Genomic DNA, 27,429 nt, shown 5'->3' with positions numbered 1-27,429 from the left:
CTTAGTTACACACACATAAAAAAACCCCGATTATCCCTCTAATGCAAAAAGACAAAGTTACAAAAGGAAATAAACATAACCTAATTAATTTCTTCTCCAATACTCACTACCCTGGGTGATTTCTTTTTATCGTTTTTACTCTGGCACAGAACTTAATGGACTAAACAAAATAAGAACTTCCCTCCTTCCTCTTGAAACATTTTGTCCATTTATTGGTTCCTCTGGTCAGGTGAACTTCTTAACCCTTTACTGTCTGTTTATGACACCTATGGCAAACTGTCTATTGACTGCGCTGCCTGCTGCTACACCTGGCTGTGCTGGAACACACTGGAAGTCAGATTCTGTTTCAACATAGGACAAGCATCAGCAATATAGTCTGCATAGCAAACAGCACTAGTAGCAACCCATAAGACTACAAATCCCAACATACAATGCGAGGCACGGGGCATACGTGCCCGAACACGCAATGCCGTGAGAAGAGTCTGCAGGTCCCAGCATGCGCTGCAGTTTTTACCGCGGTGTCTGCCGGGAGCGGCCGTCTATTTGTGGCCCCAATGCCTGCTGGGACTTGTAGTCTTAATGCTTTTGAAACTCGCTGCCAACAGTCGGGGGGCGGGCCAAGGCCCGCCCGCCGCAGTACCCGCTGTGGGGCCGAACCCCACAGGTACTGACCGTTACCCCGCCCCTTCCCTCGCGAACCTGGGCCTAGCCCCGCCTCCCTGTGCGCGAGGAGGGGGAGGGGCAGCTGGTGTGGCGGCGGCGGTCGCTGAGCGAGGGAGCGCGACGGGGAGCAGGTGAGGAGGCGCGGGGGTTCCCGCGGCCCTTGGGGCACGCGGGTGGGGTGGGTGGCGGAGTCTGTGCGCAGGAAGGGAGCCGAGCCCCCCGAGGGGCGGGGTATTGGCGGCCCGTGGGCGGTGGAACATGGGCAGCCCCCGCGCGCCGAGGGGGGAGGGTCGCGGTACCGTGACCCCCTGCCGGGCCAGCTGGTCACTGAGACCCCGGTCACGGGCAGCCCCTGCCCCCTCCCCCGCCGTAGGGCCCTCGAGCGCTGAGGTGAGGGTAGCCCCCGCCGCAGCCATGGCGCGCGGTGCTCCGAGCCTGGCAGGGCTCGCCCCGGGGGCTCGGCAAGCGCGCCCGCTCCACTGCCGCGCTGGGCTGTTGCTCTGCCCACGCTGCCTGGCCGGTCTCCCCTCCAGAGGTGGCTGCATGTTAGTGATGAGCGAATGAAACAGATCCTATATTTCATCGTCAGGTGGGTGAGTATATTTTGCGTCTGGGCTGGTATATCGACCTGCCCTGTAGGGGGCTGGTGTTCAAGCGATTCCTACTTCCAAAAAACTTGTGGACTTGTATAATAGGTAAAGAACCTGCGGTCAGGTTCAAGGGGCCTGCCACTGGAGCCTCATTCTGCTCCCACTGAGGTTTGACTTAATGGGTTAGAAAAAATTGTTCCGACAACATACACCAGGTATGAAGGCCTAAATCTGAAGATAGTGCAGATACTGTAAATGCAAGATACTGTTTCTTATTCATAAAAGTTATATGCATTATAAAATACTCAAATTGCCTATATCAGCATTTTCAACCTGTGCTTTGTGGACCCCTAGGAGTCCCCAGACTATGCCCAAGATTTCCAAAAGGGTCTGCATCTCCACTTGAAATTGTTTAGGAGTCTGCAAATGGAAAAACGGTTGAAAAGCTCTGGCCTATGTGGTGTAAATTGTGTAAGAAAAAAAGTTCAAAATTATCAAGTTCCAGAGGGAAGGGAGATAGAGCAAGTTTTCTGTGCATCTTCTTGTGCTGTATAATTAGATGCATCTGATATGCCTATTTAGCTAATAGATTTGGAAAATGTTATGTTAAAAAAGAGCAGTTTGCACTCTGATGGTGTAATAGAATCTGAGTTGTTTCACGGTGCCAAATGTTCATTTGCTTGATATTTGCCGCACTTTTGGAATGTGTTCTAACAATTTTTAAGTAATACAAACTAATAAGCAGATGTCAATTGATGCCTGGATAAAGGGCTAGTGGTGATTATTTAGTTTTAAAAATGTAAATTATTCAGAGCCATTATGACATGGACATAGCTAGCCTATGTGAGCACACTTTTTTTTATTGCTGATGCCTTTGTCTTGTTGATTAATAAGCTCCTGTATGTTTTTTACAACACTTCACATAATTGGCCTGAGCTTCACTGAGTCTCTGAGCAATATCTCAGTAAACTAATAAATGGCTAAATGGACAGTATCCATTTAAATTTAGTCCAAAATTTATTTTTTGTAAAAACAAGCTTTTATAGAACCTAAGACCAATAGAGATGTTCCTAAATTTTAACAAAAATCAAGTGTTTGAAACCAGAACTCTAGAAGTGAAATTGATTAAAACAAAACTGACTTTATTGTCCAAACAGAGAAGCACTAAAATTAAACAGAGCATAAATGGTAACAAGTAAATTATTTTTTTAAATTCAATCTAAAGTTCTAAATAAAATTTTGTTTACAATATATGATTTTAAGTTTTGTTGTTTTTAACTTTTTTGTGTCTGGCTTTAGTGAAAAACATGCTGATTTTAAACCGTTAGCAGTATCCAACACATTTAAATACAGACAAATTCTTTCTTTATGGTGTGTTGAGTTTAGATGGTTTACTTCCAGGAGAGAAGCATTGGGTGTTGTAAACATGGAGGCAGGAGCGATTGTCATCTTTGTTTTGAAGCATGTGATGATGCAGAGATTCTGGAATCCAATTCTTTGATGGTGTTTGTTTAGCAGTTAATTATTTTCAGACAACAACTTCAAGGGTGACTGCTCTTTTCTTTCCGTTTAATTCTTGCTTTGTTGTTGGGGGTTGAACTATCCCAAACAGAGCTTTGGGAGAGGAACAAATCTCTTCTGAAAAACAGGGAAAATCCAGGTCTCTCTGGATGAGATGGAGAAAAGTTGTTTACTTTGTTGTGGCGTTAGAAAGAGTGTGCTGAATGTTTTGCTGTATGCATCCGTGAAGTAGCTGAGGTGTAATGATTCCACTGCTTTATTGTAATGAAATATGAGAGTAGTATTAAACTTTAATACATTAAATGAGTAGCTCATTTTAAATGATCCTTAACCGGTCATCCTCAGTACATCAATGTGAGCCTCTTATCTGTCAAAATACTTTTAAGCAAGTAGCAAAACAATTTTTTGTCTGTTTTTTCTTCTTCTTTTTCATGTGTTGTGTCAATCCAGGTAAATGTGTAGGAGCAATTACTTTAAGTTCAGTTGAGATTTTGGGCTGTCACTTTTGTATTGTATTCTTTTGCTGATGATTTGGCTTCCATACAGAGATTCTAGTTTATTGTTATAATTTTTAACTCTGCCATTAGCAAATCATGACAGATCAAAATGTTTTTGTTGTTGAGAATTTAAAACTATGTAACATGATCTCCAACTATGAAGTAATGTGTTCTTATACAATATGTATCTTTAAAGTCAGGGCACCTGAAGGAGTTAAGAACATAAGTACGGCTATCCTGAGTCAGAACAAAGGTCCTTCTAGCCCAGTATCCTGTCTTCCAACAGTGGACAATGTCAGGTGCCCCAGAGGGAATGAACAGAACAGGTAATCATCAAGTGATCCATTCCCTGTCATCCATTCCCAGCTTCTGGCAAACAGAGGCTTAGGGACACCATCCCTGCATATCCTGGCTAATAGCCAATGATGAACCTATCTTCCAGGAATTTATCTAGTTCTTTTTTGAATCCTGTTATAGTCGTGGCCTTCACAGCATCCTCTGGCAAAGAGTTCCACAGGTTAACTGTGCGTTGTGTGAAGAAATACTTCCTTTTGTTTGTTTTAAACCTGCTGCCTATTAATTTCATTTGGGGACCCCTAGTTCTTCAGTTACAAGAAGGAGTACATTACACTTGCTTGTTTTTCTCCACACCAGTCATGATTTTATAGACTTCTATTATATTCCCCCTTAGTCATCTCTTTTCCAAGCTGAAAAGTCCCAATCTTATTAATCTCTCCTCATACGGAAGTTGTTCCATACTCTTGGTCATTTTTGTCGCTCTTTTCTGGAGCTTTTCCAATTCCAATATATCTTTTTTGAGAGGGGGTGATCACATCTGCACTCAGTATTCAAGATGTGGATGTACTATGGATTTATATAGCGGCAATATGATATTTTCTGTCTTATCTATCCCTTTCCTAATGATTCCCAACATTCAGTTCGCTTTTTTGACTGCCACTACACACTGAGTGGATGTTTTCAGAGAACTATTCACGTGACTCCAAGATCTCTCTTGAGTGGTGGTAACTAATTTAAACCCCATCACTTTATATGCATAGTTGGGATTATGTTTTCCAATGTGCATTACTTTGCATTTATCAGCACTGAATTTCATCTGCCATTTTGTTGCCCAGTCACCTAGTTTTGTGACATCTCTTTGTAGCCTTTCACTGTCTGCTTTGACTATCTATCTTAACTATAGACTTAACTATCTTGAGTAGTTTTGTATCATCTGCAAATTTTGCCACCTCACTGTTTACCCCTTTTTTCAGATTATTTGAATATGTTGAATAGTACTGGTCCCAGTACAGACCCTTGTGAGACACCACTCTTTTTCTCTCTCCATTCTGAAAACTGACCATTTATTCCTACTCTGTTTCTTATCTTTTAACCAGTTATCAATCAATGAGAGGACCTTCCCTTTCATCCCATGGCAGTTTACTTTGCTTAAGAGCCTTTGGTGAGGGACCTTGTCAGAGGCTTTCTGAAAATCTAAGTACACTGTATCTACTGGGTCCCCCTGTCCACATGCTTGTTTACCCCTCAAAGAATTCTAGTAGATTGGTGGGGTATGAGTTCCCTTTACAAAAACCATGTTGACTCTTCCCCAACAAATTATGTTCATCTATATGTCTGACAATTTTGTTCTTTACTGTAGTTTCAACCAGTTTGCCCGTTACTGATGTCAGACTTGGGGTATGTCTACACTACGGGATTACTCCGATTTTACGAAAATCGATTTTTCGAAACAGATTGTATAAAGTCCAGTGCATGCTAAGCACATTAATTCGGCGGTGTGCGTTCATAGAACCGAGGCTAACGTCGACTTCCGGAGCATTGCAGTCTCCTCTGCCCATTGGAATTCTGGGGTTGAGATCCCAATGCCTGATGGGGCAAAAAACATTGTTGTGAGTGGTTCTGGGTACATGTCATCAGGCCCCCTCCCCCACCTTCCCTCCCTCTGTGAAAGCAATGGCAGACAACTGTTTCATGCCTTTTTTCCTGGGTTACCTGTGTGGACACCATACCATGGCAAACATGGAGCCTGCTTAGCTCAATGCAGCAGCCATGAACATTGTAAACACTTTGCGCATTATCGTGCAGTTTATGCTGAATCAGAACATGCAAAACCAGCCAAGGAGGAGGCGGTGGTAGCGTGGCTACAAGAGTGATGAGGATATGGACACGTAATTCTTTCAAACCGGGGTCCCCAGCGCTTTGGAGATCATGGTGTTAATGGGGCAGGTTGATGCCGTGAAACGCCGATTCTGGGCCTGGGAAACCAGCACAAATTGGTGGGACTGCATAGTGTTGCAGGTGTGGGATGATTCCCAGTGGCAGCGAAACTTTCGTATGCGTAGGGCCACTTTCATGGAACTTTGTGACTTGCTTTCCCCTACCCTGAAGCGCAAAGACACCAAAATGAGAGCAGCCCTCTCAGTTGAGAAGCAAGTGGCGATAGCCCTGTGGAAGCTTGCAACGCCAGACAGCTACCGGTCAGTCGGGAATGAATTTGGAGTGGGCAAATCTACTGTGAGGGCTGCTGTGATCCAAGTAGCCAAAGCAATCGCTGAGCTTCTGCTACCAAAGGTAGTGACTCTGGGACATGTGCAGGTCATACTGGATGGCTTTACTACAAAGGGGTTCCCTAACTGTGGGGGGCAATAGATGGAACCCATATCCCTATCTTGGCACCGGAGCACCAAGGCAGCCAGTACATAAACCGCAAGTGTTACTTTTCAATGGAGCTGTAAGCACTGGTGGATCAGAAGAGACATTTCACCAACATTAACGTGAGATGGCCGGTAAGCGTTCATGAAGCTCGTGTCTTCAGGAACACTAATCTGTTTAAATGGCTGCAGGAAGAGATTTACTTCCCAGACCAGAAAATAACCATTGGGGATGTTGAAATGTCTATAGTTATCCTTGGGGACCCAGCCTACCCCTTAATGCCATGGCTCATGGAGCCATACACAGGCAACCTGGACAGTAGTAAGGAGCAGTTGAACTATAGGCAGAATTGTGGTAGAATGTGCATTTGGATGTTTAAAGGGTCGCTGATGCACTTTATTGACTTGCTCAGACCTCAGCCAAACCAGTATTCCCATTAAAAGCAGCAGAGAGTCCTGTGGCACATTATAGACTAACAGACGTATTGGAGCATGAGCTTTCGTGAGTGAATACCCACTTCGTCGGATGCAACAATATTTCCATTGTTATTGCTGCTTGCTGTGTGCTCCACAATCTCTGTGAGAGTAAGGGGGAGACATTTATGGTGGGGTGGGAGGTTGAGGCAAATTGCCTGGCCGCTGCTCATGTGCAGCCAGACACCAGGGCAGTTAGAAGAGCACACCAGGAAGCGCTGCGCATCAGAGAAGCTTTGAAAATCAGTTTCGTGACTCGCTATGCTATGGTGTGAGAGTTCTGTTTGTTTCTCCTTGATGAAAACCTGCCCCCTTGATTGACTCATTCCCTGTAAGCCACCCACCCTCCCCCCTTCGATCACAGCTTGCTTTCAAAGGAAATAAAGTCACTATCATTTAAAATCCATTAATTGATTACAAAACTAGGGAGAGGACTGACAAGGTAGCCCGGGTGGGGTGTGGGAGGAGGGGGGGAGAGGAGGAAGGAAAAGACCACTTCAAAACTTGTTGAATGACAGCCTTTTTTGCTTGGACTGTCCACTGGGGTGGAGTGGCAGGGTGCATGGAGCCTCTCCTCCTCCCCCACGTTCTTGGGTGTCTGGGTGAGGAGGCTATGGAACGTGGGGAGGCAGGAGTTGGTGGAGGGCCATTATACAGGGGCTGCAGTGGACTCTGTGATCCTGCTAACCCTGAAGCTCCACCGGGCGCCAGAGCATGTCCGTTTGATCCTGCAGTAGCTGCAGCGTTGCATCCTGGCTCCTCTGATCTTCCTGCTGCCACCTCTCATCTCGAGCGTCCCTCCTGTTCTCACGTTCCTTGGCCACTTTCCTGTACTGTGATATTGTGTCCTTCCATTCATTCAAATGAGCTCTTTCACTGCTGGTCGATTGCATGATTTCAGAGAACATTTCATATTGTGTGCATTTTTTTCACCTCTTTATCTGAGAGAGCCTTTGGGACGCAGGAGGAAGGCTTGAAAAATTTGCAGCTGTGGGAGGGAAAAAAGGGAGAGAAGTATTTAAAAAGATACATTTTATAGAACAAGGTGTGTACTCTTTCCTGGTGAACAACACTAATCACATTACATAGCACATGTGATTTCGGTACAAGTTCACATTTTGCATCTTAATATTGAGTGCCTGCAGCTTTGGTGTTAGAGATCACAGGCACAGGGCCAGGCAGCAGAATTCAGCTTGCATGCAGCCATGGTAAGCCATTGTCTTTCGGCTTCTGCAACCTTCATAAAAGCAGGACCTTCCTTTCCTATACCAAGCAAAGCCCGTTGAGTGCTGCAGATTTTGTGTTAACGTGTAGCAGCAGAAACCAAACTAACCGCCTTCCCTCCCACCCCCTCCAGCATCCAATTCTCTGGGATGATCACTTTACCCCTCTCCCTACCACAAGGCTGGTATCAGGGAAGATCCCTGCTAGCCAAACACAAACAGCTCAGCGCCATTCCCCCCACCCACCCACCCCGCTTGGCTAACTGCGGGGAGGATTTCTTTTCAGCCACGGGCAAACAGCCCTATAGGACCAGCCACCTCTGTCCCCTTAATTAAATTCCCGTATTTCAACCAGGTTACCGTGAACGATATCACTCTCCTGAGAATAACACAGCAAGATAAAGAATGGATGTTGCTTGAGTGCCAGCAAACACCGGGACCATACACTGCCATGCTTTGTCATGCAATGATACCAGATTACTTGCTACAGGCATGGCGTGTAAGTGTCCTACGATGGAGGATGGAATAAGGCTGCCCTGCCCAGAAACGTTCTGCAAATGCTTTTGGAGTACTTCCAAGAGACCTTCATGGAGATGTGTCCGGGTATGAAGCGGAAATCCTCCAGGGACGTCAACAGACTTTTCCAGTAGCTGTACTGGCTGCGAATGCATCCTAAGTCCTCAGGGCAAATGAATCATTAAAATACGTTGCTTTTAAACCATGTATAATATTTACAAAGGTACACTCACCAGAGGTGCCTTCTATGGCTTCATGGTCCGGGATACCGCCTTGGGAGGATTGGGAGACTACTTCAGTCAAGCTGAGAAAAAGATCCTAGCTGTTGGGGAGAACGGTGTGCTGTGTGCTCTCCACAAGCTCGTCATCGTCGTCATTATCATCTTGCCCGTCCGCAAAATCCTCAGGCATGGCGTTGAGTACCCCCTCCTCAGAATCCACGGTCAGGGGTGGGGTAGTAGTGGCGGTGGCCTCCCCTAGAATTGCATGCAGCTCAGCGTAGAAGTGACATGTCTGCGGCTCTGCACCAGACCGTCTGCTTCTTTGGTTTTCTTGTAGGCTTGCCTGAGCTCCTTAACTTTCACGTGGCACTATAGTGAGTCCCTCTTGTGTCCTGTCTCCATCATGCCTTTGGAGACTTTTTCAAACGTTTTGGCATTCCGTTTTTTGGAAAGTAGTTCTGCTAGCATGAAATCCTCTCCCCATACAGAGATTAGATCAAGTCTCTCCCGTACAGTCCATGCTGGAGCTCTTTTTCGATTCTTGGACTGCATGGTTACCTGTGCTGATGAGCTCTCCAGGCTGGGTAAACAGGAAATTAAATTCAAAAGTTCCAGGAGCTTTTCCTGTCTACCTGGCCAGCACATCTGAGTTCAGATTGCTGTCCATAGCGGTCACAATGGTGCACTGTGGGGTAGCTCCCGGAGGCCAATACTTGCCCTGCCTCTTCTGGCCCAGGCCACGTCCCACTTGCTGCTCTCAGCCCGCCCCCCTCCCGCCCCACCGTGCTGAGAGCTAGGTCGGGGCCAAGAGTTGGTGGGGGACTTGAGCTCAGCCGGGGTCGAGTTCTCAGCTGGGACCGGCAGAGCTCTCGACCTTAGCTGAAGCCCGGAGCCTCTCCCCTATTTTGCCCCTTCTGTGTGCCCAAGGCCCCATCCCATTCTTCCTCTTCCCCTGCAGTTCTGTCCCCACTCCACCTCTTCCCTCCAAGGCCCCCGCTTCTTCTTCTCCCTCGCCTTTACTGCAGCCCTGATACTGGAAAAACTCTATGCCCCTGCCAGGGCCCCAGGGACACAGCAGGGAGTGAGAGTCCCTCCAGCCCTGGGGCCATGGCGGGGGGAGATTTTTCCGAGCATCCCAAATCCTCCACTGTTCTCCCTTCTTGGCAGTGTGAGGTTTGGGGAGGCTTAGCCCCCATTACGCATCACCTATGATGCAACGGTATTTAAATACAATCTTTTTCTTTGGGTCTGTGTAGTGGGATGCAAGTCGTTACCTTAACTATCCATTCAGATTTTAATGGCTCTGAGAGGTAGAGGACCTCTCTGACAATGCGCCTTTTAAAAATTAAAGATTAACTTTTGAGGGGGCACTTAACATGATTGCAAATTCCATGTAATGGTGTTTTAACTGTTATCTTAATGTAACTGTGGACTCCTCCAAATACAGTATTTTAATATTATATTCATTGTAGAAATATTAAGAAAGATAGTCATTTCAAAGTATCTTTTGTTTTGTTTCCAGATATTGTATCCTTGAAAAGAAGAAAATGAATCTTAAATTCTTGGACCACAAAGTGTAGATTTGCTGAAGTTTTCTAATGAAGAATGGCAACTCCCTACGTTCCTGTTCCTATTCCTATAGGAAGTTCCTCTTCCAACTTTACAACAAACAGAAACCAAAGAAGTTCTTCCTTTGGGAGCATCTCAACAAACTCAAATTCTTCAAAAGGGCAGCTGGAGGACTCTACCATTGGTAATTTTAAAAAGATGAGTGTGCCTGAACAGATTGGCTCCACATCATCTATATGTAGTAGCCCACTTGTTAGGACTAAATTTACAGGTGTGGACACATCTATTGAATACTGTACTCAGCCTATGGAAGATGTTGAGCAAAATACAGACTCTGGGAGCTGGGAAGATCGACCTTCTACCCCTACCATACTGGGGTATGAGGTGATGGAAGAAAGGGCAAAATTCACTGTAAGTTTGTTTCAGAGAAATGCAGTTCCTCCTGTAAAGATAATGGGATCATTAATTTTATTTCATAATGCTTTTCATTTAAATAATTAAACCTTCCATTCAAGGATCTCAAAGTGTTTTACAAACTTTAATTTAGCTTCAAAATACTGCTGTGAGGTGTCAGAGTAATTTCCCCATTGTACAGAGGAGGAAACTGAGGCACGTAGGTTTTCTTTCCCAGAGTCTGACACTCTGCAAAAGAACCCAGGTCATTGCCTCATAGATTCCAAGGTCAGAACAAACCACTGTGGTGGTCTAGTCTGACCTCCTGTATAACACAGGCCCACTGAATTCATCAAAAATAATGCCTAGAGCATACCTTTTAGAAAAACATCTAGTACTGATTAAAAAATTGTCAGTGATGGAGAATCCACCATGAGCCTTGGTAAATTATTCCAGTGGTTAATTTAAATTACAAACTGTTAAAACCTTACACCTTTTTTCCAGTTTGAATTTGTCTAGCTTCAGCTTCTAGCTATTGGATCATATAGCTTTCTCTGCTACACTGAAGAGCCCATTATGAAATACTTGTTCCCTAGGTAGCTTGCCATAAACAGATAGTTAAGGGTTAATGTCTCTTTTACCTGTAAAGGGTTAACAAACAGTGAACCTGAAACACCTGACCAGAGGACCAATCAGGAAACAAGATACTTTCAAATCTCGGTGGAGGGAAGCCTTTGTTTGTGTTTTTTGGGTTTTGTTTTGTTCTCTCTTGGTCCTGAAAGGGACTAGACGTGCAACCAGGTTTCTTGCCAATCTCCCTGCTACAGTCTCTTATATATTCAGAATAGTGAGTATTAAGTAGAAAAGGTGGTTATAGTCTTTTGATTGTTTTCTGTATTTGCAAATGTGTATTTTGCTGGACGGATTACGATTGGTATTTGTGCAGGGGGGAGACTTCTTTCTAATGTTTATAAGCTGAAAGACCCTGTAATATTCCATCTTGATTTTACAGAGATTTCTTACTTTTTTCCTTTTTATTAAAAGCTTTTCTTTTTAAAAGACCTGTTTAATTTTTTTCCCTTGTTAGGGCTCAAAGGAACTGAGTGCACTCACCAGGGAACTGGTGGGAGAAGGGAAGGAGGAGTGGGGGAGGAAAGGTAAATTTCCTCTGTGTTTTAGATTCACGGAGCTTGAATCTGTCTCTCTCTCCCAGATAGCCCAGGGAGGGAAAGCCTGGGAGGGGGAGAGAAGGGGGAGGGGAAATGGTTTATTTCCCTTTGTTGTGAGACTCAAGGAATTTGGGTCTTGGGGTCCCCAGGGAAGGTTTTTTTGGGGGACCAGAATGCCCCAAAACACTATATTTTTGGGTGGTGGCAGCCTATCAGATCTAAGCTGGTAATTAAGCTTAGAGGAATTCATGCTGTTACCCCATCTTTTGGACTCTAAGGTTCAGATTGGGGAATTATATCATGACATAGCTACTTAAGACTGCAATCAAATCACACCTTAACCTTCTCTTTGTTAAGATAAATAGACTGAGCTCTTTGAATCTCACTGTAAGGCATGAATTCTGATTCTTTAATCATTCTCGTGGCTCTTTCTGAACTCTCTTCCAATTTACTGACATCCTTTTTGAATCGTGGTTACCAGAACTGGCCACAGTATTCCTGCAGCGGTCACACCAGTGCCAAATATAGATATAAAATAATCTCTTTACTCCTATTCGAGATTCCCCTATTTATACATCCCAGGACTGCATTAGCTCCTTTGCCCCCAGAAATAAATCGGGAGTTCATGTTCTGCTGATTATCCCCTCTGACCCCCAAATATTTTTCAGAGTCACTGCTTCTCGGATAGTCCCCAACCAGGGAAGTGTGGCCTGCATTCTTTGTCTGTAGATGTATATATTTACATTTAACCTATTAAAAGGCATAATGTTTGCTTCTGCCTAGTTTACCAAGCAATCTAGATTGCTCTGAGTCAATAACCTGTCCTTTTCATTATTTACCATTACCCCATTTTTTGGTGTCATTTGCCAACTTTATCAGTGATTTTGTTTTCTTCCAAGGTCATTGATAAAAATGTTAAATAGTGTAAGTCCAAAAACCTGTCCTTGCGAGACAGACCTGGAAACACACCCACTCGATCCTTTCCCATGTACAATTATATTTTGAGACCTACCAGTTTTTAATGCATTGAATGTTTGCCATGTTAATTTTATATCATTCTAGTTTTTATTCACAATGTGCGGTACCAAGTCAGATACCTTACAGAAGTCTAAATGTACCCAAACTTGTAAATTCATCAAAAAAGATACCAAGTTACTTTGACCAGATCTATTTTTCATTAAATCCTTGTTGGTTTAAATTAGTTACAATACCCTCTTTGTATTCCTGTTCATGTCCTGTATCAGCTACTCTGTTACAATCTTTCCTCCTTTCAGGTCAGACAGTCCTTGGGGGAAAAAAACACCAAGCAAGTGACAGAATCATAGCTATCAGGGTTGGAAGGGACCTCAGGAAGTCATCTGGTCCAACCCTCTTCTCAAAGCAGGACCAATGCCTAACTAAATCATCCCAGCCAGGGTTTTGTCAAGCCTGAACGTGAAAACCTCTAATGAAGGAGATTTGACCACCTCCCTAGGTAACCCATTCCAGTGCTTCACCACCCTCCTAGTAAAAAAGTTTTTCCTAATATCCAACCTAAACCTCCCCCACTGCAACTTGAGACCATTACTCCTTGTTCTGTCATCCGCCACCACTGAGAACAGCCAAGCTCCATCCTCTTTGGAACCCCCTTTCAGGTAGTTGAAAGCAGCTGTCACATCTCCTCTCATTCTTCTCTTTTACAGACTAAACAATCCCAGTTCCCTCAGCCTCTCCTCATAAGTTATGTGCTCAAGCCCCCTAATCATTTTTGTCGCCCTCTGCTAGACACTTTCCAATTTTTCCACATCCTTCTTGTAGTGTGGGACCCAAAACTGGACACACTACTCCAGATGAGGCCTCACCAATGTCGAATAGAGGGGAAAGATCACATCCCTCGATTGCGAGCAACAGCCCAAAATGCCATTAGCCTTCTTAGCAAGAAGGGCACACTGTTAACTCATATCCAGCTTCTCATCCACTGTAATCCCTAGGTCCTTTTCTGCAGAACTGGTACCAAATGGCTAGGCAGCTAGTCTGTAGCAGTGCACGGGATTCTTCTGTCCTAAGTGCAGGATAAGTAACTGTGGGAGAGATTGTTCGCATTTTAAGGTCTGAAAGATAATTTGTCCTCATTAAAACAAGCATTAAAAGACTGACATGTTTTTTATCTTTACAGCTGTTAAAGAACTTGCTAAAATGCCAAAACTACATGTTTTGTAGCTTCTTGTTTTGCCAGTGTTAGCCCCTTTAAAACAGATCTGTTGTGTTCCAAACACTTCTTCAGTATGAATGCGTGAACAATAAGCTGCAAACAATCATGTCTGGCATCTCATGTCAAAATATCAGCTTAACTGTTCTGAAAATTATTTATGGAACGTGTGGAATAGCTGCCAGCTGTAATTCCCTTGACATCCCATTTAGAACTAAACAGATGAAGAAGGCATTTACTTCAGTGGATGTGGTTGAGGCACTTCACTGAGACTTCACATTCCTGAAGATTGTGACATCTAAGTGAAAATAATCACTTGTGGGTTAGAAGCCAATGTGACATAATGTGTACAATTTCCTAGTAATGGTCAGGAAAATAATATTAGTCACAAAGCAAGTAGGTGCAAATTAGATGGGGCTGGAAATCGGTGAATGGAGATTTTTTTTTTTTTCCTCTCTAATTCAGCTTCAGTTTCTTCCAGTTAATAGTGACTGGAAGTTAATGCCATCAAACACTTAATTTTCATTTTTAAAATATATATTTTTATGAATCTCTTTGTTAGAAGTTTTTTCACTTACAGTATTTTAAAGGAAGTTAACATTTATTTCAGTGACTTCATACATTTCTCAACTTTTAACATTATCCTGACTATCATTAAAAAAAACACATTAGCAAAATTATGTCACATGTAAGTTAGTTTTTAGGTTTCTAATAAATATAGCTTCAAAACTGTTGTGACAGAATGAGTGGTGCTGTTATGCTAACAAGTAAATTTGTTCTGAAAAGATGCTAACAGTGAAGTCGTTATAAAAACAACCATGTTCACTTCAGCTTCTTTTAAAATACAAAGATAAAATCATCAAATGCAAAAGGACGAAGTAAGGTATAAATAAATGCCTCTATTCTGTAACACTTAAGGTCATATTTAATTAATATAAATATTTTTACAGGATCGGGGCGTTTTTTTTAAAAATACAAACATGGAGAACTTAACAAAAGAGAGACTTGGCTTTGGACTACAATAAATCTTTTAGTTTAGGAATCCTATCGTATGTGCTCCAGATATTATATTTACACTGATACTTAATTTTCCAGGTTTTTTGCTCTTGCTGAATACCTTGCTTCTCTTTTCTATAACTATTGCATTTGAAAATGTATAGTGGGGAACTATTCAACATCTGTGTGTTATGTTTTCAATAAGTAAGTGAAAACCGAGTTACATCTATATATACTATGTGCATTAAGTAATCATTGAATCAATCATTGATAGGTCACAGCAGCAGTCAGATCTGTGAAACCTTCTTAAAATCAGTAAGGCACAGAGAGGAAGAGGGAAGGGGATGGAAGCCCAATAGAAATAGCTTTTTGAAAAGTTACCAGGAAGAAGACTTCCTTGCTATAGTGGTCAAATACTTTGTTTTAATATCTGGTATTCCCTAAAATATAAATAGCCTTGAATTTCCATTGTTTGTAGTTTTTAAAATTCAGTGACTCCTGCAAGAATTGCTTTGCAAAAGTTAAACTTCATTTTTATTATGGAACACTTGGCTGCTAAAATTTAGTATAAATTTATTGAAATACTTTACTGTTAAACACTTGGTTTCATATAGTAAGGTGGCTAAGCCAAATGATTATTTTTAAAATATAAATCTTTTGTGTCTAGCATATAAAGCAATGCAAGTAAAGTTGTAAACCAATTATCTGTTGGAAAACTCAACATAAGTCTTGGAAGATATGAGGGAAGGGAGAGTTAAATGATAATCTTGGAAGATGTTGACCCAGAAAATATTCAGGATGTGGACAGATTCTTTATTTTCTGCATATACGTAAGCAGTCTGTCCTTTTGCATAACTCTGATGGCAGAACTCTACAGTCTTTTAAATGGCTTTGTGGACTTGTTTTTTATGCTTATTTAATTGCTTGGTGGCAGAGCATTTTCATAAACTGCAGTAACGATCTCTAAACATGTTGAAAACACAAACCAATTGTCAGTTATAGTATATACATATGAGTGATTTTAGCTATCCTAACCTACAGTTCTCTATCCTTATGTTTTATCACATCAGCAATTAGTTTGTATTGGTGTCTTGGTTTTGCAAATGAATCTTGTATCATTTGTCTGAATTACAAGATAAGATCTTATATTTTTAAAGCACTGTACGATGCAACTTACACAGAGAAGTGATTTCTATCAGTCTCAAGGCTTCAACATATCGAATTCTATATTCCTAAGAAAGTTGGGTTTTTTAAAAAGTTAATTAGTAACTATAATAAACATAGGGTATGCCTATGCAGCAGAGAAAAACTCACAGCTGGCCAACTCGGGCTCACAGGATGCTGGTCTGTTTCATGACAGTGTAGACTTCTGAGCTTGGGCAGAGCCCAAGCCTTAGGACCCTGCAGGGTGGGAGGGTCCCAGGGCTTGGGCTCCAGCCCAAGCTTGGAAGTCTACAGAGCAGTGAAACAGGCTGACAAGCCCAAGCCCAAGTCAGCTGGCATGGTCTAGCCACAGGTTTCTCTTTACTGTGTAGACATATCCATAAAGACCTGTTTATAGATTTTTTTGTATTTTCTTTTTCATATCATTCTGTGTATTTATTTTTAAACCATAGTACAACTGTGTCGTGGTATAATTCCCCACTCTGAACCTTAGTGTCCAAAAGATGGGGTACCAGCATGAATTCCTCTAAGCTTAATTACCAGCTTAGTACTTGTAGCGCTGCCACCAACCAGGAATTCCAGTGCCTGGTACACTCTGGTCCCCCCAAAACCTTGCCTGGGGACCCCCAAGACCCAGTCCCTCTGGATCTTAACACAAGGAAAGTAAACCCTTTCCCTCACCATTGCCTCTCCCAGACTTCCCCTCCCTGGTTTACCCTGGAAGATCACTGTGATTCAAACTCCTTGAATCTTAAAATAGAGAGGAAAATTCACCTTCCCCTCTCCTCCTCTCTCCCCCTCCCAGAGAGAGAAAGTAATCCTAACACAGAGAGAAAATTAATCTTTCTCTTCCCCTTCCCTCCTTTCTCCCCACCAATTGCCTGGTGGATCCAGACCCTGTCCCCTGGGGTCTCACCAGAATAAAAAAAACAATCAGGTTCTTAAACAAGAAAAGCTTTTAATTAAAGAAAGAAAAAACAGTAAAAGTTATCTTTGTAAATTTAAGATGGAATATGTTACAGGGTCTTTCAGCTATAGACACTGGGAATACTCTCCCAGCCTAAGTATACAAGTACAAATTAAAATCCTTCAAGCAAAATACACATCTGAACTCCTTCCAGCCAAATACACATTTGCAAATAAAGAAAACAAACATAAGCCTAACTCGCTTTATTTACCTAGTACTTACTATTCTGGACATAAGAGACTGTATCAGAGAGATTGGAGAGAAACCTGGTTGCACGTCTGCTCCCTCTGAGCCCCCAGAGTGAACAACAACCAAACACTAACAGCACACACACAAACTTCCCTCCCTCAAGATTTGAAAGTATCCTGTCCCCTGATTGGTCCTCTGGTCAGGTGACAGCCAGGCTCACTGAACTTGTTAACCCTTTACAGTCAAAGAGACATGAAGTACTCCTGTTCTATTAACCCTTAACTATCTGTTTATGACAAACTGTCTTCAATTTTACCTTTATGAAGGACCAAATAAACAAAAAGTAGTCTAACTCTCTGAGAAGGATTCACATAGATTTCTCAGAATTGAGAGTTATTAGCTACTGAGACTATAGCAGAAATTGTATTTACCAGGAAATGAAGAATCTGCTATAAAAGAACTTGAAGTACTGTAAAATTTCTTATACAAGGGGAAAAAGATGGTTAAGAAAAATGTACGAAGAAGCAGAGTATGTATAGGATATCTCTCAGGGAAGAATTGTAAACAATTAAAATTCCAGAAATGTCTTGCTTCATGTCAATTTAACCAAGGAGCTGTATCAGCCTGTACTGTGCAAAAAAAAACAAACAAAAAAACCTAGCCCCTGAATATTAACTAAGCTTTTCATTATTTTTCCTTACACTGGGAAATCAAGGTTGTAATCTTGGAGTACTGGAAGTATCTTCACATTGTTTTTACTAATAAACTCCTGAGTTCTTGATTCACTGTAGATCTTCAAGTACTTAGCTACTATATATTGTAGATCAGTGATACTCAACTTATTTTCTTTTGGACAGGGTTTAATATTTTCTATATTACAGCATCCCTTTAGCTCCATATCATGCATTCATGCATTTTTCTGTACCACTATCTCTGCCTCTGTCACTTTTTTTTCCTACCTCTTTCTTCTCCTCCATATCCAAAAAGGTTGAGTCTCCTAATCATAATGAAAGGTGGAAGAATACTCCCCTGTTGACTGCAGGGAAGGGACAATCTTGAGTAGCCTGCAGGGGGAGTACACAGTGCATGGGAAGAACATGAAGGTTCATGCATGCATGGTAAAGGGGCTTCCACCCTTGAGGTCTGTAGCCTTGCCATTGGGTTGGGATGCGGGAACAAGCTAGTCAGCTCGTTCTCATGGAAGCCCAACTCTCCTATTTAGATGTCCCTAGGCTTTTCAAAAGCCTCTTCCTCCATTGTGGATAAGGCTAAAAGGGACCAGTTTTCAAAGGTAAGTGAGACCCAGGATTTCACTGGTGGTCGTTTTGCTATGGGGAAAAATGGGAAACCTGAAATCTTCAGACTAAGGTCTTCCCTTGATAACTGTTGCCTCCCATGCAGGAGAGGTAGAGACATTCAGAAATGAGTTGAGTCCCAAAGGTGGGCCTGCTTGGGTCTACCCCCAAGTTATTGGTTGTATGTTGGAAGTCCTGAACACCAGACTGGACCCACTTAAATATTTGGTGTTTGAGAGATGGGGAAGGGGCACATTAGTGTTAAAGTTGTGGCTTGCTGCTTAAAATGCATCATTTGTGCCTCTTGTTCATTTGCCTGCATGTCCTGATCAAGTGAGGTTGTTGTGATTTAATGACACCACATCTGAGTCAAGTGATCAATTACTGCAATTTTGGTACTGTCAGCTCGGTCACTCTGAACTAGTATGTACATTATTGGCTGGTCTGTCACGTCCAGTCATTTGGGAGGACAAAAACTACCAGGCTGAATAAAAATTTAAGCCAAAACAGTGATTGTCTTTTTTGGGGGGTGGAAGATAGGGGAGGGGATTGTCCTGCAGTACCTACATGTGTGAGTATGTGCAGCCAAGTTTTCAAACCATTATTCAGTGCAGATGTGGATCTTTTACATGATACAGAGTTCAAAATTAACACTGCCCCAGAGCCTGCTTGGTAGCATCAATGTTATGTTTAAGAAGGAGATTGGTCTCATAGATTAGTAAAAAGTAAAGCTGGAATACAGGCTAATTCCAACAGACCTAATTAGTTATAGCATGTTTTATTGATGTATCTTTGGTACCAGAGGTTTCAACTTTGGGGGAAAATACTTTGGGGGAAATCCTGGCTCCATTGAAGTCAATCAGAGTTTATAATTGACTTCACTGGAGCCAGGATTTCACGCTTTGTCTTAGAGAGAAAGGAATTTCCCTTTTTTTTCCTTCCCTTTCCAAGACAGTCTTCCTTTCCTTAGTTTCCCCTTCATGATCAATGCATGTTAATTTCCGTTTAAATGTTATGAGAGAACTTTTAAATGTAGGGGGTTTTAATCTGTAGAATACCTTTAGCTAATATGTTTGGTTAACTTGTTTCATTTATGTCATCCTTCCACTTTCTCGAATAGGAGAGTGGTTATTTCAGCTTCCAATCATTGACTATAATAGGAGGGTGCCGTTTGTTCCCTTTTCTGAAGCTATGCTATTGATTTTACATAATAGGTTACAAATACTGGTAAAGAGAAGTCCAGAGGATAAGTTGGGTGGTTTTCAGAAGTACCCGACTTCTCCAGCTTAATGACAAGGTGAGTAACAAGTTTAAACTGGCAAGTTCTCAAATGATTTTGTGTGATCTATTTCTGTTGTTTCCTTTATTTCTAACTTTGCTTTATCTTATGTTCACCTTTCTGCATCTGCTTTTGATTTTGATTTCTTTGCACATATAAAGGATTAGTGTGTTTATATTACTGACTGGAAAACACTGGGATTTTCACTTTTAGAAAATTAATGGAATTTTTTTTTCAAGTGAAACTGTTTTAATGCTTTTACACTGTATGTACCTGAATGCAGGGTATTTAACTCTTAATAATTAAACACTTGGATAGAAGTGGGGTAAGACTATGTAGTTTCTCATAGAAGAATGATAAGTATTTATCTATCCTTCTCATCTTCATAGTGTCTCTAATGCAGTAGAATCGTATTGATCAACAGCTAGATCTGAAGCTCCTGATTTATATGAGCTCCAAAAGTATAACATATGTTTATGGGAAGTGCTTGTCTTCTGTAGTTGTCTTCAGAGACTTGAGAGTTAATAGATTCCATAAGTATTGATTTTTTTTAACTATAAGAAGCTGATATAAAAGTAAAGGCTAGTACAGGATAGAGCATGTATAGGCCAGCAACTTAACTTTGAACTTTATAGAAATAATATCCTTTTACAGTGAACTTCTTGTGTTTCTGCTGGACAAGTTTGTTCAGTGTTTATAGAACACAAATAATGGGATACATGAAAATTTAAGAGAATCAGAGTCTACAAAGAGAAATTATATTTTCTCTTTATTCTCAAGAATAACTGCTTCACATTTTGTCTTTAACTATTTGACATTTCTATTTCTTCAGTATGTTTATTGATGTTTCATTTTTATATTTCTAAATACATTGTAATTTGTCTTTTCATCCTTGTTAAATTTTTGTTCTGTTCTTTCTCTTTGTTCTTTTTCTCCTGATCTAACCAATCAAGAGATTATTTAGGCACATGGACCCAAAAAAGCACGGGTGCAATAACGGTTATAACCAATATCTTGGTTATTGTCTTGCAACTTAAGTAACAACTTGCACATTGCACATATATGGTGTTTCCGTGGAGTCCTTGTTTCTGTTGTTGTTGGTTATCCGGTAGGTCATCTGTATAACGACAGGTGTCAAAATACAATAGAATGTTTAAACTAGAAGACCACTGAACGTGAATCAGTTTGTCATCCTGGACAAATTTCAGAGCCTTAATTCCATCTTTCTCATCCTATGCATTGCTTTGGCACTAGCTAAAGCCTGATCATACCCTCTCCCTTCACGTTTTCTCTTTCCTTGGCTGTGGTGTTGGTGGTTTCAGTTCAATTGCTAGTAGCCTAGTCATCCATCTAACAATTAACATTTTGTTAGTCATGTCAAGACAAAGGCCAAGAATTGATAAGCACAGAGATTTAACTCAACACTCTTTGTCTCCAGGTCAAAACTGATTTGTTTTGGTGGAGAAGCTTAATCTTATTTTGTAGATGGGGGACTGTAGGCATTTTCTGGATGCATTACAAAAAAATGTTACTTAGGATATAGGTTGTCAAAGTTGGAGACTAAGACTAAGCTGTCACATGATATTGTCATGGGAGTGAGTTTGGATGAGTGTGAGTGAAGGTCATTAACATAAAGCCTTTACTTTGAAGTTACTAGTTTTTTTTGTCAGCATCATAACATAATAAAGATATTTTTGTTTGTTTTAAAGGGAAAACTATTTTAGTGGATTTTGTCTCATTCCACTTGCAGAATTTCACACCTTTCCGATGAGTACTTTCAAACTTTTTTTGGCATAATTTGGAATTTTTCTTTATAATTTTAATATGTGAATCCTGTCAAAGTTTTAGGATTAGAGTACTTTACAGCAAGCTAAATTGGTACTCTAAGGATATACAAGACTTAAAAGAAGCAGAGAGAAAAAGAAGTCTGCCCACTCATATTTATAGATGTTTACTCAGCATGTATTAATACTAGTACTATGCTCTCTGGATATCTGAGCTAAAAGGCTATACATGCAACACGGTTCAAAAGACATGATGCAATACACAGATCCGCTTAGGCTGTGGATTGGGATGATGGCAGAAACCAGAGATAGTCACAGGTATAGGTAGCCTTCAGTTTTCTAGCAAAATAAAGATAACATTACACTTACAAAACCTCTGACCTAGGTTAATACTGAGATTCATGAGATAGTTGTAATTTCCCTAAAGTTAAAAATGAAGGTTTCTAGTTGAAATACATGTGATATTTATCATAGAAGTAGACTGTTAGGCAATATTTTTGCTTTATCGTGGAATAGTTTTTAACTGCTTACTGTACTGAGTAATTGATATGTGTGATTGTAAGCACAGAGACAGATCTCTGCAGTAGTGCATAGGTGAATCACATAGAGCAGCAGGGTTTGGATAAAGGAATCTGCACAACTTTGAATGTGTGAATCTAATATTCACCATACCCAATGTCCCTTTCTTCTGGGCCCACCTCATGCTTATATTTCTGTTTAGAAAGGACATGCAACAAATAGGGTTTCCAGACATCTGGTTTTCAACCAGAACGCCCGATTGAAAAGGGACCCTGGCAGCTCTGGTCAGAACAGCTAACGGAGCCATTGAAAGTCTAGCTGGCTGCAGTGGCCAGTGCTGTGCAGCTCCCAGAAGTGGCTGGCATGCCCCTCCAGTTCCTTGGCGCGGATGCAGCCAGGGGGGCTCCGTAGCTGCCCCTGCCTGTAACACAGACAAGGCCTCGAGCACTGGCTCCGTAGCTCCCATTGGCCAGAAACCACGGCCAATGGGAGCTGCGAGGGTGGCGCCTGCGGATGGGAGCAGCTTGCAGAGCCCTCTGGCTGCCCCTACTCCTACCAGCCAGAGGGACGTGCCATCTGCTTCTGGGAGCCACCTGATGTAAGCGCTGCCCAGAGCCCACACACCCTCCCGCACGCACGCTACCCCCCTGCCCCAACCCTGATCACTCTCCTGCACTCTGAACTCCTCGACCTCAGCCCGGAGCCCCCTCCTGCATCCCAAAAATCTCATCCCTGGCCCCACCCCGGAGCCAGAGCCCTCACACCCTTCCACACACCAATCCCCTACCCCAGCTTGGAGCCCCCTCCCACACTCCGAATCCCTCAGCCCCATGCGCCAACCTAAAGTCTCCTCCTGCACCCCAGAGCCCGGACCCCCAGCTGGAGCCCTTACCCCCTCCTGCATTTCAACCCCCTCCCCCAACCCAGTGATCAATGGAGGAAGGGGAGATGAAGTGAGCTGGGGCAGAGCCTCAGAAAAGGGACGAGGCAGGAGGTGGGGCCAGGGTGTTCGGTTTTCTGCTGTCAGAAAGTTGGCAAACCTAGCAACAAATGACCACTTGTGATTATTTTCAGTTCAAGACCATTATGCATGGTTGAATAAGTAATAAGTTTTATCATTTTGTACAATCAGTTGACTTTCATATTTGATTTTTATATTCGGGTAAAATAGTGTAAAAGTTATTTCTGACACTTCGAAAACATTTCATTGCTGTGTGAATATGCCACAAAATATTTAGCACTGGGATTTTTGCTAGATCTGTGTATCTTGAAATGTTAATGCTCTATGCCAGAAGTGCCTCATGTATGTGTCAAAATTGATTGGCTGGCCTGAAAAAGGGATGACTTGCATTCCTCTGGGTTTGTAATGGCTTTTATATATTTTATTTGTATAGCACCTTTCATCCCAAAGAATCCTAAAGTGCTTTACAAACTGTATGCAATACCAATGAAATGTTTGATGCTGTAATACTTTAGCATTTGCACAGTGCTTTATAACTCATAAAGATGTACAAAATTAAAGCATCAAAACACAAAAGTGAGGTGGGTAACTCTTCCCATTTTTCAGATTGAAAAATCGAGAGATCAGTTGACTGCCAAGGGCCAAACAATGAATGGCAACGTTGTGATTAGAAGTTTACACTATAGTGTGGATTAGTCATTTTATGTATGCCAAATATTCATGTCGCTTGAGTTACTGGGTGTGGAAGGGAATTTCTGATTATTAAGAGAGAAGCTGTTTAGTGGCTTATCTAATTGAGTATGTCAGTACGTACACTATTTGTAGTCTTCCTTCATTTGTCTTTGGTTTCTATTTCAGTTAAAAGATATGTTTCCAGGCTTTCGATTGGCACTTCCACCAAAGCGCTGGTTCAAGGATAATTATAACCCTGACTTCCTGGAAGATCGACAGTTGGGACTACAAGCATTCCTGCAGAATTTAGTAGCTCATAAAGACATTGCTAACTGGTATGTGACTGTTCCCACCACCACCCGCCCATGTACTCTAATACCTGGAGTTGGCCTCACTAGACTCTAACAAACTAGCCCATCTATTTGAGCAGGAAGGTATGGAATTTTGTTGGCAGTTTGATGGCTTATGCTCTGCAGTCAACCGTTATATAGATTTTACTGCATCTTTTTAATCTCTATAAAGAGGAAATTGTAGTATATTCTATTTTAGATGGTTAATAAAAAACTGCACATTTAAAAAAAATAAATATAAGACAGATCACAAGGCATGTTTGCTCTGAGAATATTTCTCTGTGCTGAATATAGAATTAATAAATGGCTTTTAATTTATATTGGAATGAGACGATGTTAGGCTTTCACAGTTTTATGGGCCTACAGTACCACACCACAATCACTTCCAACAATGTGCATAAATTTGAGATGTTTAAAGTTATGTAACATAGTATCAATATGCAAGGTAATTTTATTAGTGGTATAACAACAGGAGTATTTCTATATTAATTCTGGGTTTTCATAATACAATAAAAAATTTCTAGAGTCCCACTGATATGAGACTTTTGAATTGAGGATAATTGTACCCTCTTCTTGTGAAGCAAAAGTAACTAACAAATAAAATTTTAAGATTTTGTGGGGGAGTGATTGAGGAAGGAGAAGAGATTGAAGTGCGTGCTAGGAGGGAGAAGTACAGATTAGAGAGCCTTTGCACAGTAGCATATATTGAAACAAAGGGAGTCTCCAGAAGAAAGGAAAATGGTGTCCATCTCTTTCACCTTCTCAGGGCTTTGCACTTAGAAAGGAGCCATCAAGTTGCTTCCTTAGACTGTATGAATGTTATCGTGTGCTCTTCCCCTCAGCCCTTCATAGCTAAAAAAGCTGCCTTTTTGGCTCAGGTTAATTAACATGCCTTAGTATCAGAGAGGTAACCGTGTTAGGCTGGATCTGTAAAAGCAGCAAAGAATCCTGTGGCACCTTATAGACTAACAGATATTTTGGAGCATGAGCTTTCGTGGGTGAATACCCACTTCGTCAGATACATGTCTGCATGCACCCACGAAAGCTCATGCTCCAAAACGTCTGTTAGTCTATAAGGATTCTTTGCTGCTTTAACATGCCTTAGCTATCTTGAGATAAAAAACAGCAGTGAAGACCAGGCACTTCAGTTTTACCATGAGGTAAACAGCCCTATGCCCCTGCCAGCAGTTAACCATGGCAAGTTTACCTCATGCTAAAACTGAAGTGCTTTGTCTTCACAGTGTTTTTTACCTTGGGATAGGTAAGGCATGTTGTTTACCCTGAGGTGAAAAAGGCAGATTTTTTTTAGCTTTGAAGACAAGCCCTTAAGGCTTGTCCGCACTTGAAATGCTATAGCAGCACAAAACTGTAGCACTTCAGTGTACTAGACAGTACCTGTGCCAATGGGAGGGCTTCTCCCATTAGTGTAGGTAATCCACCTCTCTGAGAGGCAGTAGGTAGGTTGACAGAAGAATTCTTCCATTGACCTAGCACTGTATGCGCTGGGAGTTAGGTTGGCTTAACTACACCATTCAGGGGTGTGGATTTTTCATATCCCTGACCAATGTAGGTAAGCCAACATAATTTTTTAATGTAGACCAAGCTTAAGTCTCCTTATCATAAATATCTTTTTGCAGAGAGTGCAAAAATTTCTATTGTGTGTTTGACTGAAAGGCATCTTGTTCCAAAATCTTTTTTGGGATTGGTCCTAACTACGTGACTATTTGCATGATAGCTGTATTCCACCAGAAAAATGGAACTGTTAACCAATAGGAGAAGGCATGTTAGTTTAGCAGACAGCAGTTTCACAGAAGCTGGATCTAACTATGGAACTTGCTCCCACAAGAGAATACTCATGGCCTTCACCGCTTTCAGAACTAAATGCAAAGCCTTTTTAGCTTAGTTTTTCCTCAGTAAGTTTTTCCTATGTAGACCCTGGTGAGGAGAGAGTGTTAAACTAATCAAGCTATTAATCAAGCTGAGAAGTAAGACTTATTTCTATTTTTAAATAGTTGGGTGGTATTCAGATTGTAAGGCAGTGGGTACTATTTAAGTACTTAAATTAGCCACCATGATGGCTGTATCACAAGAACCTGCTGGTCACCTCAGTCTGCAATCCAATTTTATGCACTCTGTAGTATGCTGTGCATTCTGGGATACATTTTTGGTCCAGAATTCATGGTATTTGAATTGACTGTTGGATATTATGTTTAGAATGTGCACGTTCATAAAAATGCTCTGAGGCTTGTTTGAGAATGTATGTGTGCACAATTAAACAGTCACATTCTTTCAACCCCACCATCATGAAGAAATTGCATGCAAAACTCTTTACTGAACGTGTTTTTATATGAAGTAAAATCAGGAAATTTAGTTATGGCTCTGACAGCTGTTACTTGGTCAAGTTGTACATCTGTCTTTAAATTCAGTGTGTTTTTTGTGAATCTTGTGTTTTGCTTGCCTCTAGCTGGTTGAGTCCCACAAAACTGCAGCACTGGTTATTATGCTGTGCAAGTGTCTCTTAGGCCTGAGCTACACTTGAGTTTTATTGAAGTAATTATTTTAATTAAGAGTGTGGCTTTAAAAAACAAAAACAGAATGATTACACTAGGGAAAGCTCTAGTGTGCCTGAAGTTATACCGGTGTAAAGGAATAACTACACCATATAAAGCGTCTGTATATTGGTAGAACAGTCCATACTATGGGTGTTGTACTGGGGTAAAACTATATCTGTATTAGTTATGGCGGTACAACTTTCTAGTGTAGATAAGCCCTTGCTCTGCTGCCACGCATCTGTAGATCTATCAAGGGTCTGACATCTCACAGTGACTCTCATATTTAATAGGTCTGTCATGCATCTTAGAGAGAGAGATGTTCCACTACAGGATATCCTATAGCCTAGTGCAATGTTTCACAAGCCAGGAGACCACGAGTTGTTTTCTCAGCTCTTCCACCAACTGCTGTTAATGTTTCAGCACACTTCACAACCCATATTAACCAAGATCTTATATCCTATCAAAGGGTCAATAATCATTATTCACACATTTTACATGTAAGATACCTGAAAAATTGCACAAGATCACATCACAATCCAGTCTCAAATATGACAGATCCACTTGGGCATGCTGACTTTCAGAAGGAATATGCCAGATGATGAGGTATCACTCTACTCCCAACACCAGGAATCCGGTACCTAACATTCCAGTATTGTCTGAGAGATGTGTAACTACTGGAAAACTATGTGACATGTCGTCTTCTAAAGGTTTGTCCATAGCTGAAATGGAAGAAATTTATGCTGTGGATTTTAAGGTCATGGGCTTACATCCTGCCGATGACCCATATTGGAGGTTGAGCTCTCCACCTACAAAACTTAACATACTCCTGCAAATCCATGTAATAAGAGAGAAAGGAGTCTAACCTGCTAAGTAGGGGACTCAGCTGTGCTTTGTTCTTCAGAGGCAGCAGCATCTCTCTTGTCCCGCCACCCTACCCTAGGGGGAGTCTAAAAGGGAATCACTCAGTTTCCTGCTGTTGAGGTTTGTAGAATAGCTTGACACATGTGC

At 41.7% G+C, this 27,429-nt stretch overlaps 1 protein-coding gene across 1 annotated transcript in view; it reads left to right on the top strand.

Moving 5' to 3' along the window:
- The first annotated feature begins 573 nt into the window (after positions 1–573).
- Positions 574–27,429, top strand: part of SNX16 (sorting nexin 16) — a 44,621-nt gene continuing 17,765 nt past the window's right edge. Inside the window, 5 exon segments of the mRNA XM_030553366.1 lie at positions 574–794; positions 9,897–10,362; positions 19,519–19,552; positions 19,554–19,601; positions 23,706–23,854. Of these exon segments, the coding sequence (XP_030409226.1) occupies positions 9,980–10,362; positions 19,519–19,552; positions 19,554–19,601; positions 23,706–23,854 (614 nt within the window). The 5' untranslated portion in view covers positions 574–794; positions 9,897–9,979.

Source organism: Gopherus evgoodei, chromosome 2 (assembly GCF_007399415.2).
Source record: "Gopherus evgoodei ecotype Sinaloan lineage chromosome 2, rGopEvg1_v1.p, whole genome shotgun sequence".
Lineage (NCBI taxonomy): Eukaryota > Metazoa > Chordata > Testudines > Testudinidae > Gopherus > Gopherus evgoodei.
Note: the sequence above shows the minus strand (reverse complement) of the source record. Positions and strands in the feature narration are given on the sequence as shown.